The sequence below is a fragment of the Miscanthus floridulus genome, chromosome 18 (genome assembly GCF_019320115.1).
Source record: "Miscanthus floridulus cultivar M001 chromosome 18, ASM1932011v1, whole genome shotgun sequence".
Taxonomy (NCBI): domain Eukaryota; kingdom Viridiplantae; phylum Streptophyta; class Magnoliopsida; order Poales; family Poaceae; genus Miscanthus; species Miscanthus floridulus.
Window position 1 is genome coordinate 8,544,564 of NC_089597.1, and position 15,112 is coordinate 8,559,675.

The 15,112-nt window shown below is 44.9% G+C and overlaps 1 protein-coding gene across 1 annotated transcript; it reads right to left on the reverse strand.

Annotated features, from left to right (window-relative positions):
• Window positions 1-2,510: 2,510 nt before the first annotated feature.
• Window positions 2,511-4,038, reverse strand: LOC136522977 (WAT1-related protein At4g01440-like). Its single transcript, XM_066516762.1, has 4 exons — window positions 3,797-4,038; window positions 3,586-3,648; window positions 3,358-3,474; window positions 2,511-3,238 (listed from the first exon to the last, which is right to left on the reverse strand). The coding sequence occupies exons 1-4, from the start codon at window positions 3,985-3,987 to the stop codon at window positions 2,839-2,841; spliced, it is 771 nt and encodes a 256-aa protein (XP_066372859.1). The 5' UTR covers window positions 3,988-4,038; the 3' UTR covers window positions 2,511-2,838.
• Window positions 4,039-15,112: the final 11,074 nt, after the last annotated feature.

The window sequence follows — 15,112 nt, forward strand, 5'->3', positions numbered from 1 at the left end:
TCTAACACCAATAACTAACCGACACAATTGCCAAAGCATCCAAATATTTAATTATCACTTAGGAATATATAGATTAGAACTTAGAGCATCTCTAAGAGTTCTCTAAATTTTCCTCCTAAAAATTCTACGTTTTTCAACTCCTAAAAAGATATTGGGAGAAAAAAAGAAGTCCATCTCCAATAGTACCTAATATTGCACTTCTAAAAAATCAAATTTTGGTTCCACTTGGGCTTTCTTTTTGTGGTATTTTCACGGTGACGAGCAAGGCGTGGCTGCCGGTAGTGCCGCCGTCGACGCGGCGGTGGACCACCGAGGCCGGCCGGCCTCCCGCGCCTCCACCGGCGGCTGGAAGTCCGCTTCCTTCATCATAGGCAAGTTGGCATCCGCCGTATATATGCAGCAAGTTTCGATCCTTTCTTGCTGAGATGAGATCAATCGGTTATGTTGATGCATGCAGCGGTGGAGATCGCGGAGCGCTTCTCCTTCTACGGGGTGTCAACGAACTTGATCACGTTCCAGATGGGCCTGCAGGGGGAAGGGGTCACAACGGCGGCGGCGTCCATCGACACGTGGAACGGCACGGCGTAGCTGCTACCGCTGCTGGGCAGGACGCTCGCGGACTCGTGGCTCGGCCGCTACCGCACCATCGTGCTCGCCTCGCTCGTCTACATCCTTGGAGGGGAATGGCGCGGGGAGAAGGATACGCGGAGGCAGAGGAGCGCGTAACTTTACACGGAGTGGGTCAGTTTTTCCCAAGTACGTAAATTTTAGGAGGAATGATTAGAAAGGGATTTAAGAAACTCTTGGAGATGCTCTTAGAACGTGATGCTTCCCTATCAACCACTCAACCTGCTATCTAGTCTAGCCATCCAGGACTCTAGGACGCCCCTCTGCTTGTGTTGTGGAGGCGTGCATCCCTGCCGCAGCCGGTGGCCACCGTGCTTCCATCCGGTGCAGCGGCATAGGCCGGCGGTGTGCCCTACCTCCTTGTCGTGCACCCGTTCCTGCTCATCCCATTGGACCCATTCCGTCGCTAAGGTGCTCGGCCGTTGCCTACGCCTACCCCTTGCGCTCCGGCCTCTAGTGCCTCCGCCCTCTATCTTCGTCTCGCTTGTGCGTTTGCACTTTCTCGTTGCACTCTGGCTGCTCGGCTACTCGCACGCCACATCTGCCGCCTACCATAGCTCACAACTGTTGCGCAGGTAAGGAATTGAGAGGATGAGGGGCACGAAGAAGGCCGAAAGGTAGGTTACTGAGTGATCCTTTCTCACTTCATTGGAGCCCATAGGAAACTTAGCCCAGCTACCACACCAAAAACGCTAATTACAGGCTATCTTCATCCTCTAGATAACTTTAGCCTCTCCTCAAGGTGCATCCATAGCAATAATTCCTGGAAGGGGCTAGGGGAGCTCCATGGGTTCGACGGCAGTAGGGGGGCAAGAGCCCCCCTACCACTGCTCCCGTCGTCGCTGACTTCGCCACCGTTGTCGCTCCTGTCATCGCCGCTGACAAGAAGCGGTCCAAGAAGCAACCACGCTTCCGATGGGCGGTGAATGCTACAACTGCTCTTCTAGACATCCTGGTCGACACCTGCAAGGTTGCCATCTCCGTAGGGGCTCTTCCATCGAGGGGGGGGGGCAATGTGGGAGGAAACTTCTAGGTTAAGCCCCTTCCCTAACACTGCTTTGCCAACTGGCAGCCTCGGATAGTCCCACCGGCGTCCCGTGACCCTAACACTGCTTCGCCGATTGGTAGGCCCAAATACACCTCGACAACGGGCATCGATCTGTTCGTGGAGGCGTTCAATTGCGTTCTCCACGACCAGGAGCAGGCACGCGTGGCGTGAAAGGACTCCTTGTGTGCCAGCGTCCAATCGCTCCAGTTGGACCTCCGTGCCCTCCTCTACGCCTCCGTCGCCGCCGCAAATGCCGGGGCCTCCCTCCACGCCAGCGTGGTCCAACTCCTGGACGGCGTGCAATCGCTACAATCAAAAGTCCAAGGGCTCCTCGCCGCCGCTAGACAACTTCAGCATCTCCTCACGGTGCAGTAAGGGGCTAGAGCTTCCCCCACCCACCCACCCACCCCCACCACCACCACTAGATCTGCCCCTATCTTATATGGCATATGGTTGCACATGGGGCAGATTCAGAGGCTCGGGCCCACTTGTCATAATTGTGAGAGGACAAAAGAGTAAACTCTCCATATATATAGTTTAATATTATATTAAAGATAAAGAGAAAAAAAGTAATAAGGAGTTGTGTGCTAACTGCTAAGCTTTTTTGTCACTAACTTTCCTAAGTCAAAGCTCCAGGGGTTTTCAGGATATGTGCAACTTATCAAAGTACTGTTATTACTACCGTGCCGACACGGTGGCTTCACTTCACCAAGCAGGGATTGGTGGGCTTTTTATATTTTAATATATACGAAAACAAACAGAAACAGAAGTGCACGGAAAGTTGTAAAGACGATATCTTTTCTCGAACACACGTAAAAGATTTGTGCGTTTTTGTATTAAGCATTAAGGTAGAGAGAGTCATAAAGACGATATAACAACAGAAAGTGACAATAAGGTCGTCGTCAGCTTACTGTATGTAAGACCGTAAGAGCGTCCGTAGTGGGCGGACTGTAGCCGGTTCTATACAATAAATGCAACGATAGTACCGACTTCTATACACTGTGAGCTCGAATCGATAGAGAACTTGCTCCCATCTATCGAACCCGGCTCCTTGGAATAAAGAAATCATGCACTCTCTCTCACTCTCTCGTCTCTCTTGACTATAGATTCAGGGTGGGTACGATACATTGTGGCTTATTTACTAGATGGAGTCGCATCATACTTTAGGAATAGGGCTCCAGCGGCCTCGTCAGAACCCACACCGAAGCTCGCCTCTGTATGGCCGCCGTGAGGGCCCCGCCCTGCAGTGAGCTGATGAGGAACATGTAGGCCGTGCTGGAGTAGAGCGCCGGGTACTTCTTGGTCAGCCTGGACTGCAGCAGCAGCCAGAAGGAGAAGCACAGGCAATTGGCGAGCAATGCCAGAGTTCCCAGCGTCCAGTTCTTCCTGTCAGACGACGACCCTGCTGCTGCTGCTCCGTGGTGATCCGGGCTAGGTTCTTCAGCTAGGTGCGTCAGGGAAACGCCCTTGTAGAGGGTCAGGAGCATGACGCCGGCGAACGACGTGAGCGTTCCGACGATCTTTGCTGCTCCTGCCTTGTTCGTCATGTTCAGTGACTCCACCCTGAGTGAAAGGAAAGGGCCGGTTTCAGACTTTCAGTTTCAGAGTTTCAGCAGTTTCAGACTTTCAGTTTCATCAGAACAAGAGCAGGTGCAGGAGACTGAAGGATGCTGGAGGAGCACCTTAGCAAGACTGCAATGAGAAAAGTGAGCACAGGAGCCACGTTGGTGAAAGTTATGGCAAACGTTGCGGTGGTGTACTGCAACCCGTAGAAGAAGGTGTACTGAGAGAGCGCGGCGCTGGACAGGATCACAGGACAGAAGAAGCAAAAAGGAATAGTGAATCAGACAGAATTGTTATGTATCCTCATCATAATAAAAAAAAGGACTGACTAGGATCTGTGACTGTACCCAAACGCTGCACTGAAGAAGAGGTACACTAGGATCTCCAGTGTGAGCTTAGGCCTTGTGTTCCTGCATGAAAAGGCAAAAGAGGTGGCAATGCAAATCAAGCATTAGCATCACATTACAACATCCTAGCTAGATCGTAGCTATAAGTTGGTTCTGCATCTGAATTTTGGTCATTCGCTTCACTGAAAAAATGTCACATTTCTGTACGTACCGCTCTCTGAAGTAAGCGATTGGAGCGAGGAAGACCGTGGCCACAAGCTGCCGCAGCGTGATGAGCACCAGGCGGTCGAGCCCCTCCTGCAGTGCCTTCTTGATCAGGGCAGTTGTCACGGCGGAGATGAGGTCGAAGACTAGCATCGCGATCACCGGCTTCCACTCGTTGATGCGTGCCATGCCCAACATTGCTGCTTCGAGTGTGCTGTGTAACCGTCTGGCCACCGGCTTCACTTCACCTCACCTGAATTTTGCCATAACAATGCTCCTGCAATGGACTATTTATAGGTCTTTTACTTGGTTCGTAGTGCTGCTGATAAAAAGAGATGTGACAGCATATGCGTAGTTACCCTTTACCCACAAACAAAAGGCGATAAAGGCTCTAATGCTGATCGATGACTTGAAAAACATATAAATATGTCTGTGTGTATATGTTCAACCGGTAAGGGCACATACGAGACACCCAGAATCGATGCAAATCAGTCGTGTAAATGAATAAGACAATGTGAAAGTGAAGAATCCTGGAACAGTGAGTCCATCCTGATATAATTCTCTAGCTCTTGAGCACCATGAAAAGTTACCATGCAAGTTGCCAAAACATTTTGACCGCACAAATGTCTTCTCAATTTTGTCCCGAATTTGAGAGTGGAGGTGGGACATCATGGAGAAGAAAAAAATAAAAAAGATTAACAAAAAGTAGGGAACACTCAGCACTACTGACTGAAATGAAGGTTATGGAAGCAGCTAGCAGCAGGCAGGCCCAACCCAATTGCTTGCACAGTACTTTGGTGAGCGTGGGAAAGTCCTGCCTGTCCTACAAGCTCCATGCCTTTCGAATCAGTGATGAGCATGCAGTACTATTCCGTAGCGAAAGAAAGGCGCTGCTGCCCAATCCAAGGGAAAGCAGGAGAATTAGTGGGGTGATCACCTCGTATATCCATGCATGTATAGATGAAAGCTCTCTGCCTCATCCACCATTGTGATCCCTGATCACCTGTACATACATAGGTATAGTACTTACCTCACTCCTGTTTCATTGGTGGTGCATCAGTATTAGTATCACTGGCAACAGAGGAACGGAGAGAGCGGTTGTCGCTATGCGCAAGCGCAACACATGCCATATATTGTGCCTCTGCACTTGGCTGCAACAAGTGGCCAGCATGACCTGGATGGACTGGGGGCTCTTCATCGCCGACGACAAGAGCTAGTAGACCTAAGTAGTTGCACAGCACCTCCACCAAAGTTTCGTTCTAGGATATCCGCAGGAATTGCAGACAGGGCGCAGCACATTGTGTAGTGAGCACCTGCTCAATGGTCATTTTCAGTTTCAGTGGTACTAGCTAGTAACTGCATGCAAGTTAATATCCACTTGCACCAGCAAACATTATGCAGCATATATACTTTGCATCTGGCAGCAATGGTCACTTTCAGTGGCTAGATTCAGAATTCAGACACGATCCTGAAGCAGAATTCGTGCCATGGTTAGATTCAGAATTCAGACACTTATAATTCGTGCCATCTTTGGAGGTCTAGCTGGGCAAAGCTACAAGAAGGGAGGTACCACTCTGAAGAAAAAAAGGAGGATCGGAGCACATTCAAGGAATGGAAAAGCATGCAAAGCAAAGATAAAAAGGAGGTGCAGGCTTTTGTGGCCATGCCCTAGCCACCAAAGTGCTTACTGCTTACCCTCCATACTGATGATTATTGTAAAGCAGCTTGTGTATATTATTAGGCCTTTAGTTAACATAATAACAAAAGCTTTTTGTCTTTTGCATGCATTGGCATTGTCACTGCTTGATTTTCTTTGGGGAAAAGAGGTTATGCGTACTAGATATTGGTAGTGGATCTGCTCTTGTCACTGACAGAGCATCTTACGAAAAGAGAGGCCTTTAACGGCTACCATATAAACAACCGTAATGCTAGTGCGCACTGTAATCAGCTACACACACTTACACTGTGAATTGTGATCTAACGGGCGTCAGCTTCATATCCACTCATGCATTGCTCATTGTACGGCATGGCGTGGCATCATGGACGAAAGTGATAAAATTATTCACATCTTTATTTGCCTTTATTTATTTAGACCTCTCGGAAGACGCAGGCTCCTTTTCGATCTGTTGTATTGTATATGATAAAAGTCTTGGAACGAAGTGAACGAACTAAAGGCTCCTTCCCAATCCCATCCCATGTAAAGTTGCATTGCCAAGAAGAGATACAGTAGCTTATATTACTGATCACTGATCAGTACATGCTGCTAGACCTTATAAGAATGCTACACGGCTTCCATCTATTCCAAATTATAAGTTGTTTTGTCTTTTCTAGGTGCATAACTTTTGTCTTTGGATGCAAAGCAAAAATAAGTACTTAAAAAAGCCAAAATGATTTGTAATTTGGAATGAAGGGAATTTCTTTCTTTTTTTTAAAATATTGCCATGATCTGGCATGTTATTGAGCTCCTGTTAATTTTATTGTTGCTGTTGTTGTTGATAAGGGCACAAAACCCAATCTGCAATGTAGGTACTGATAGATTTTATGATGTATCTAATGATAATAATTTAGTCCATAAATATTGATTCTCTTTTCTATAAAATTTATTTAAATTTAAAATAGTTTGACTTAGGACAACTCTATAGGTTGATTTATTTTCAGATGAAGGGAGTGTATATGTGTCTTGCGATTCATTTGGAGCTCTTTATGACCCTAGATAATAGTTACACACATATAGCAAGGCTTAGAGAAGGGTTTTAAAGAGTTCAATTCACGAGGAGTGCTTGCGAATGACTTAGTGTGCATCTTTGTACTCTTAGGTTAAGGTTTGATCAAATGAAGATTGAATATAATACTTGTCACTCTTGGAGTTTTCCAGCTCCTAGATAGCGCGGTGGAGTACTAGGTGACCTTTCCAAAAGTTGATTGACGTAACACTCATATCTTTGTGATTGGTTTGACTTGCCAATCCGGAGTGGAGAATAGGTACTCTCAGCGGATTTTTAGCCTCGCTGAATTAAGAGAGCTCAACTTTTAGTGGGTGCTTCAATGTGGATTAGGGGGTAGTGGAGACTACTTGACACTGCATGAAAAATACAGGTGTCTCTTGTCCACACTTTTCTTTAATGAGCACTACTTTTGTTGCTTATCTTATTGTGTGTCTTGAGACATTTTGTGAATCTTATGTTAGACTTGATCTTGTCTTAGTGCATTATGCAAGATATGTTTCATTCTTGCAATAATCTTCGAAGGACTCTTTGTTAGTGTGATTTAACTAAGGACATGGGTTAGTATTTATGATGACCCTAATGACTTGATTTAGTGTGCTTTGTAGAAGTTTTAGGGATGAATTTTTCTTAGGGGTGAAATAGTTTAGAGCCTCAGGCCCCTCCCCCCGCCCCACCGCCCATACACACTCACACTATTGAGGCCATTTGGTCCTTACAACATGATGTGAGTGATACACATGTATGTCTTTTACAAAGTGTTTGGATCGAGGACGTGTGTCGGCCGATGACTCTTAAGCCTCGTTTGGTAGGGCTCCTCTTCGGATCTAGTTTCGGCTCCTCTGGAGGAGCCCTACCAAACGGTTTAGTAGGAGGAGCCATTTGGAATCAATTATAGCTCCTCCAAAACGACTCTGGCTCCTCCAGAGGAGCACTTGGGGAGGGAGCCATCCCAAACACGCCCTTAATGGAATGGATAGATCTTGCAAATTAATCTGTCATCAAAGGTATGAGGAATGGATTGACATCGCACAATGCAGTCTTCTGATGGGACGAACCAAAGGCCACAATAGAATTAGTGACGGTAATGTTGGGAAGCGAGCGTTCGTCCGTCCGGACACTCCTTTGGCGGGCCGCGATGCCAGTCCAACTACCCCTCCTATTCGCTCGGGAGTTCCTTTGGCGGGCCGCAACGTCCAGGCTAGCGGTACCGTTAGTTTTGATTTGGGATGGTCTACCGGGATCGCCTGGCGTATTCGCTGTCCCTTTTTTTTGTGATAATGGAGTATATGTTCCTGTTTCAACTTTATTAGAGATGAAGCAATAGTCCAACATTATTACTACAAAGGTAGAGCTAAAGCTACGAGAAAATCTCACTACAGTCAGGATCGTACTAAAGACACCACGAAAGAAGAGGTGTTGAACCTTTTCCAATTCTCTAGTTGTTTGGGTCTCCTAAATAAAATCCATATATATTCAAGAAAAAAATAGGATAGAAAAATAGCTTAAAGTTAACTAGCCTGTTAAATCTTCTTTTATGGAGTTCTTTATTTGGGGTGATACAATCCTAAAATATGTTTACAACTACTTCTAGGCTTATTTACTGGGCCTTATGGTGCCAAGTCTTGGACCTGGGCTTTTCGGTTTTTTTTTAGTGAAATGAAGCTTACTTACGTTACGTCTGCCCTTGCTTGGGCCTTGGGCTGCATTTGTAAAACGAGAGACAGAGAGAAAGGAGGTTGCTGTCATTCCGAGGGCAGAGAGGCGCGCGCGCGAGAGGGACGGCCGACCGACGGGATAGCCGAACGGGCACCGTGCACGCATCTGTGGGCCCCGGCCCGGTCCACGGCAGGCCCGCCGGCCATCCCATCTTGTCTGTGTGTCGTCAAGGGCCCAGGGCTACCCATCCAGCTCCTGTTCCTCCCAGCTTAGCTTTCGTTAGTAGAAGTACCGAGTACCAACATATGGATCGATGCCGAGTACTATTGTGTTCGTATATAGACGTATAAGTGGCAATGGAAGGGTTTCTAGGGGCTCCGGATATGTTTGGTTGCTAGATTGCATTGAATCGAGGTGTGTGTGGTTGGTGGATCGCTAAGATAAGGAAATCCAGGGATAGAGAATATTCCATCCAGATGCTGGATTTCGTGGTCAAAAAAAAAAATCTAGCGGACTAGCTTGTCCATGTCTTATAATCTTTGTCATTAGTAAATAAATTAAAGATTATTAGTATGTTATTTTAATACTTAATAATTATGATGGTAGGATTAGTTTTGATAAGTGCTAATATGTTGATTAGTGCATGTTTCATGTGCTAATTAGGATATTTAGTGGTGCTAATTAATATATATTTATTTTAAATTAGTGATTATCATGACAAAAATAGCATCCTTGCATATTTATTAGTGTCTAATTAGTTGTTATTATTTTTAAATAATAGATATAATTAGTCAACTATTCTTATCCCATCTATTTTTATCCATCCAATCAAACAGAAAAAAATGGCTCATCTCGTCTATCCAACCAAACGTATACCATAGATATCCTTGTCACAGTATCCATGGATCATCGTATTCCATCTAACCTGGTCCTCGGACCGAACGCACCCTAAACTCATGCGAGGAGTATGAAATATACGTGTTTCACACGTCGTCGAGTAAAGGCGGACTCTCTGGATGATCTGTCGTCGTCCATCCACATCCATTGACCGAACTGTAGAGAGCCCTGGTGGTGTACGTACGTACAACTGCAGTCTGCACATGCATGCCACCGGCCGGCAACATATAGCTAGCTACGACCTTCTTCTTCTTCAATGCCAAGCCCTGTTAGCTGCAGTGAAGCCGGCGGCGCGGCTACAGTTTTTGAATTGCTAGCTACTGTAGTTTGGACGGCTGCATCACAGCTCAAGCAAACGAGCCCATAGATATAATGGCTGGCCAGACAACGACTTTGGCATGTTTGGTTCTCTAGTCGCTTCTAAAATTTATGTCACATCAAATATTTAGATACCAATAAAGAGCATTAAATATAGATTAATTACAAAACCAATTACATAGGTGGAGGCTAATTTGCGAGACGATTTTTTAAGCCTAATTAATCTATCATTAGCATATGTTTACTGTAGCACCACGTTGTCAAATCATGGACTGATTAGGCTTAAAAGATTCGTCTTGCAAATTAGTCGCAAGTTGTGTAATTAATTTCATAATTAGTCTATATTTAATACTCCATGCATGTGTCTAAACATTTGATGTGACAGGAATTTTAGGAGCGCCTGTAGAAACCGAACAGAGCCTTTGTCTCAAATTAGTTGCCATTAATTCTCACTTCTCAATACATTTCTCTTCTAATTCTAATACATTTCTATCTCTGTCTCTTCCCTTCTTGTTCCTACATACTACTCCTTTTTCATTCCTCTTTCATTCATGTGCGCGCAGAGCTAAAACATCGCCTGTCATGGGACAGAGGGAGTATACTGCAGCATTTAGGTAACTAAAAATGCTAAAATATTTCTATATGTATGCATGCCTATATATGTCGCATTGAGATTCAGGTAGCGGGAATGCATGGAAATCAGAGGACTAGCTAATAATTTCTTCCTTAATTTCAAATTATAAGCTATTCGGACTTCTCTAAGTATATAAGTAAAAGCTACGTACGTAGACATAGTGTATATTTAGATATATAATAAAAACTATATATTCAGAAATGCCAAAACGACTTGTAATCTAAAAAGGCTTCGTCTATCTTTTATTAGCTGCTGCCTGCCGCGATGTGAATGAAGGACAAGATATGTATGCTCTATGTGTGTAGCTGTTATAAGTGTCCGACAAGGACCACTGTCCGCTAACACAGTGTATTAATTAGTATAATATTCAGCTTAACAACGGTAGTTGATTATTCAGCTTAACAAGGGTAGTTGATTATATATATATATATATATATATATATATATATATATATATATATATATATATATATATATATATATATATATATCACACCCAATTTTAAGGATAAAATTGAATGCACAAAACTCGTGTGTGTCCAGGGATCAATCACACACATAAGCTGACAAATTACATAAAGTATCATCACGGTGTCTCATACATCAGATTCATAATATAACTTAGTCTTATACATCACAACAGAAAATAAAAGGTAACTCTTTCACGTGGAACACCATCACAGGGAAGGTCAACTGGTTGGCCACAAGCCTAAAAATCCTCCGGGAATTCCTCATACCCGTTGTCATCTGTTACCCATCCGGGATTTTTATCCAAATAAAGAAAATAAACAAGCGTAAGTACATCCCGTACTTAACAAGTTAACATGGGGTTATGAAGCTCAAAAAGGTTAACTCTGGTTTACTGCAGTTAGCATTTTTAGTACGACAAGCTTTTATTATCAGATATTATCAAATTATGCTTAAGCTCCCATTTAATCCCATAAGAACATATATCAGGGTCAAGTGTACCATATATCATCATAGAACAACTTAAATGATCATCAACAAGTAGCTAGTTATTCTGTGAGTTTTCCGGGCCGCTCATAACCGTGAGCACGGCTGTTATAACAGTTTGTTACCCTCTGCAGAGGTGGTGCACATTCACCGCGAGTCGTGATTCCCATATGCCCAGGTTAATTACTCCCATATCACTGCCAAGGTGAGCAGGCAGGGTACACTATGAAGTCATTTCATAGGTTTCTCTAACAAGTTAGGGCCGCTAGGTTTCCTTGGCAGGTAGATGTAGGAACCCCCTTTTCTATGGCACATATCCATCGTGGCTATACACATAGGAACAAAGGCAGCCATATACCCAACGTGGCAAGCCCCATTTACGCCAAAAAGGTAACCTCTAACTAGCTAGAAAAGGTCCTATTACTGAGCTAAAGTCAGAGCCATATGACTCTCCCGGTTGCACTGTCAGTCCCAGCTTTTGCCGACAGATAAGTCCTTATGGAGGGCCGGGTGCAACATGATCAATAGTCATTTGCCCCTTCGCCCTATGTATCAGTTGTTATACTCATGGTATACCTTTAGTTCCATAGAATCATTCATCATCTTATAGATCATGTTCAGTTAGAGCACTAGCAATCTACCTATATGCAATTAACCCATAGGAGACAAGGAACAGGATAAACAATCACTAGGATGTCCTTACGGGTATCAAATTAGACACATGCAAATGAGTAATTGATTAAAGTGAAATAGGACATCAAGGTAGGCCCATGCTATACTTGCCTTGGTTCACAAGCTCTTGCTGGTCCTGCTGGTCGTCGAAGAATTCTTGGTCTCCAACGTTCTCCTCACCGTCTGAACGCGACCAACACGGCAACATACAACATTCCAAAAGCATTCATGCAAAGCAAACATTCCTATCATTAGAATAGTACACCAACAGTATAGAAAACAAGATAAAATGTTTGTGAAAATAATCTACGTCTCGCTACGATCACGTCAACTCAAAGTTCACGAAAAACGGAGCTAAAATACGAAAGTTATGATTAAAACGGGATTTCCTATAGCAATATATTTATGAAAGTTATGATTTGAACGGATCAGTTCAGAGCTAAAACGAAGATTTTATAAGCAAAACAGTTCAAATGACATTTCTGTAAATACTGAAAACGTATTTTAGACTAAAGCAGTGAACTTTACGCTTTCAAAACGAGAATGCATAATCGGGGAAATACGCTTTGGACTGCGGGTTCTATTCATCCGTAGCTAATTTACCCGCGAAGGGGTAACTTATAATCTTGACCGCAGATCTGAAAATGGGCGGCTAGAATCAAATCTGGGGGAGAGAAGAGAAGGGAGACCCGGTCGGCACAGTGACGCCGCGTGGCAAACTCCATGGCCGGCGGCGTGGAGGTCACTGGCGCGCACGGATTAGGGGGCTAGGGATCACGAAATGAAGAACCGAGAGCACCGGGATTAGCGGGGGAAGTAGGGGGTCTCGACCAGGCCAAAGAAGTGGCCGAAGGGTGCTGTCGTGGCGGCGGTCGCCATGGACGGCGGCCGGAGATTCTCGGCGCAAGTGGTTAAAGCTCTAGGGGCTGTGAAACAACGAATTGAAAGCATGGGGAGGTAGAGGAGAGCATAGGGATTCTCACAGTGGGGAAGAAACTGGTCGGAGACGGGTCGGGGAAGGTGGTCGACGTGGATGGCGGACGGCGGTTCACGGCGTCCACGGTGCGGCTGTCTCCTTGGGCACGGGCGATGCGAGAGTGAGCGGGGATAGCAGGGGGGCGCGTGGGGGGGGGGGCTCGGCTCCTTTAAATCGAGGCCGAGGAGCGGGGGGGCGCTCCCACGATCCGAGGCGTGGGCGGCGGTTGCCCAGGCGCACGCGCGGGCGGTTTCCGAGTCGCGCGGGAGGAAGGGGACGGCGCCGATAGGTGGGCCCTAGCGTCAGCGGCTGGGGAAGGGAGAGGCGCGGCGGTTGCTGGAAGGCCGCGGAAGGCTGGGCCGAAGCGGGGCTAGGCCGGCGCAGGTGCTGGGCTGGTGGGGTGCTTCGCGTGAGCTAGGCCGCGGGAGGGAGCTGGGCCAGCAGAAGGAAAGGCCTACGGGTCGAAAATCAAGAAGGGAGGGAGAGGAAAAATAATTCTTTTCCTTTTTCCAACAATTTTCCAAATCCATTTTTAAATTCAAATTTCAATTTTCTTTGAAATCTTTAATCAATACCAAACATTCACAAAATAATATGCAGCAGCATGTATGCATCACTTGTAGCTAATCTTATATTTGATTTTAGTTTTATAAAAATTATTACTTTCCTATGTTTGAATGCTCACATAAATTGCTTAAATAAATCAACTTGTCTATTTTTTTTGAAAATGCAAAATTAGGGTGTTACAATTCTACCCCCCTTAAGATGAATCTCGTCCTCGAGATTCGGGTGATTGCTTACTCAAACAGTTGGGGATAAGTCTTTCTCAGATCCTCTTCTCTTTCCCAAGTAGTCTCATCCTCTGTATATTGATTCCACTGCACCTTGCACATCTTTATAGTCCGGCTTCTTGTAACTCTTTTGGTAGTTTCCAAGATCTTTATCGGATACTCTTCATAAGTAAGATCTTCCTTGACAGCAAGTTCTTCCAAAGGAATTTGCTCTTCTGGTACCCTCAAACACTTTTTCAATTGGGAAACATGGAACATGTCGTGCACACCTGACAAACCCACAGGCAGTTCCAACTGATAAGCTACTTCTCCACGTCTCTCTAGGATCTTAAAAGGTCCTATATACCTTGGTGCTAACTTTCCCTTCATATTGAATCTTCTCACACTTCTCATTGGTGACACCTTCAAGTACACATAATCACCAGTTTCGAAAGTCAGCTCTCTTCTATGAATATCAGCGTAACTCTTCTGTCGGGACTGAGCTACTCTCAAATTGTCTCTAATCATTCTCACTTGTTCTTCCACGTCTCTAAGGACATCGGGTCCAAACACTTGAGTTTCTCCAGTCTGATTCTAGAACAAAGGCGTCCTACATTTACGTCCATACAACGCCTCGAAAGGTGCCATCTTGAGACTCTTCTGATAACTGTTGTTGTACGAAAACTCTGCGTATGGCAGACTCTTATCCCAACTATCACCATACTATAATGCATAAGCTCTCAATATATCTTCCAAAATCTGGTTGATCCTTTCAGTTTGTCCATCAGTTTGTGGGTGGTAAGCAGAACTAAAATTCAACTTTATCCCCAAGGATCTATGTACTTTATGCTAGAATTGCGATGTAAACTGGGTGCCTCTATCCGACACAATTTTCTTGGGAACACCATGTAAGCACACTATTCTTTCCATGTACAACTCTGCTAGTCTTGCACCCGTATAGGTAGTCTTGACTGGTAAAAAGTGGGCAACCTTGGTGAGTCGATCCACTATTACCCATATTGAATTATAGCCTCTTTGAGTGCGGGGCAATCCTACGATAAAATCCATACCAACTTCTTTCCATTTCCATTCAGGAATCTTCATTGGTTGTAGTAACCCTGCAGGTCTTTGATGCTCAGCTTTCACTCTTTGACAAGTGTCACACAAAACCATATATTCTGCCACATCTCTCTTCAAACCATACCACCAGTACTTCTCCTTGAGATCCAAGTACATCTTGGTACTTCCGGGATGTATAGAATAAGCAGACTCATGGGCCTCTTGCAGAATTGCATCACGGATAGCTTTCACTTCAGGTACACATATCCTTTTTCCGAACCAAAGAGTGCCATTCTCATCCATTCTGAATCCGGGTGCCTTTCCAAGCACTACATTCTCTGCTATCTCCTTAAGTTTTTCATCCTCCAATTGACCTTTTCGTATCTCTTGCTCCAATGTAGGCTCTATCACCAATTCCATTGCATTAGTGACAAGGCTCAAGTTGAGATACTCCATTTCAGCACACAACTCTGCTGACATAGATGTTATCTGAAGTCCATTGGCATAGCTCTTTCTGCTAAGTGCATCAGCTATGATGTTTGCCTTTCCCGGGTGATAATGCACTTCCAAATCATAGTCTTTGATCAATTCCAACCAACGACGTTGCCTCAGATTCAGATCTGATTGGGTGAAGATATACTTCAAACTCTTATGATCAGTA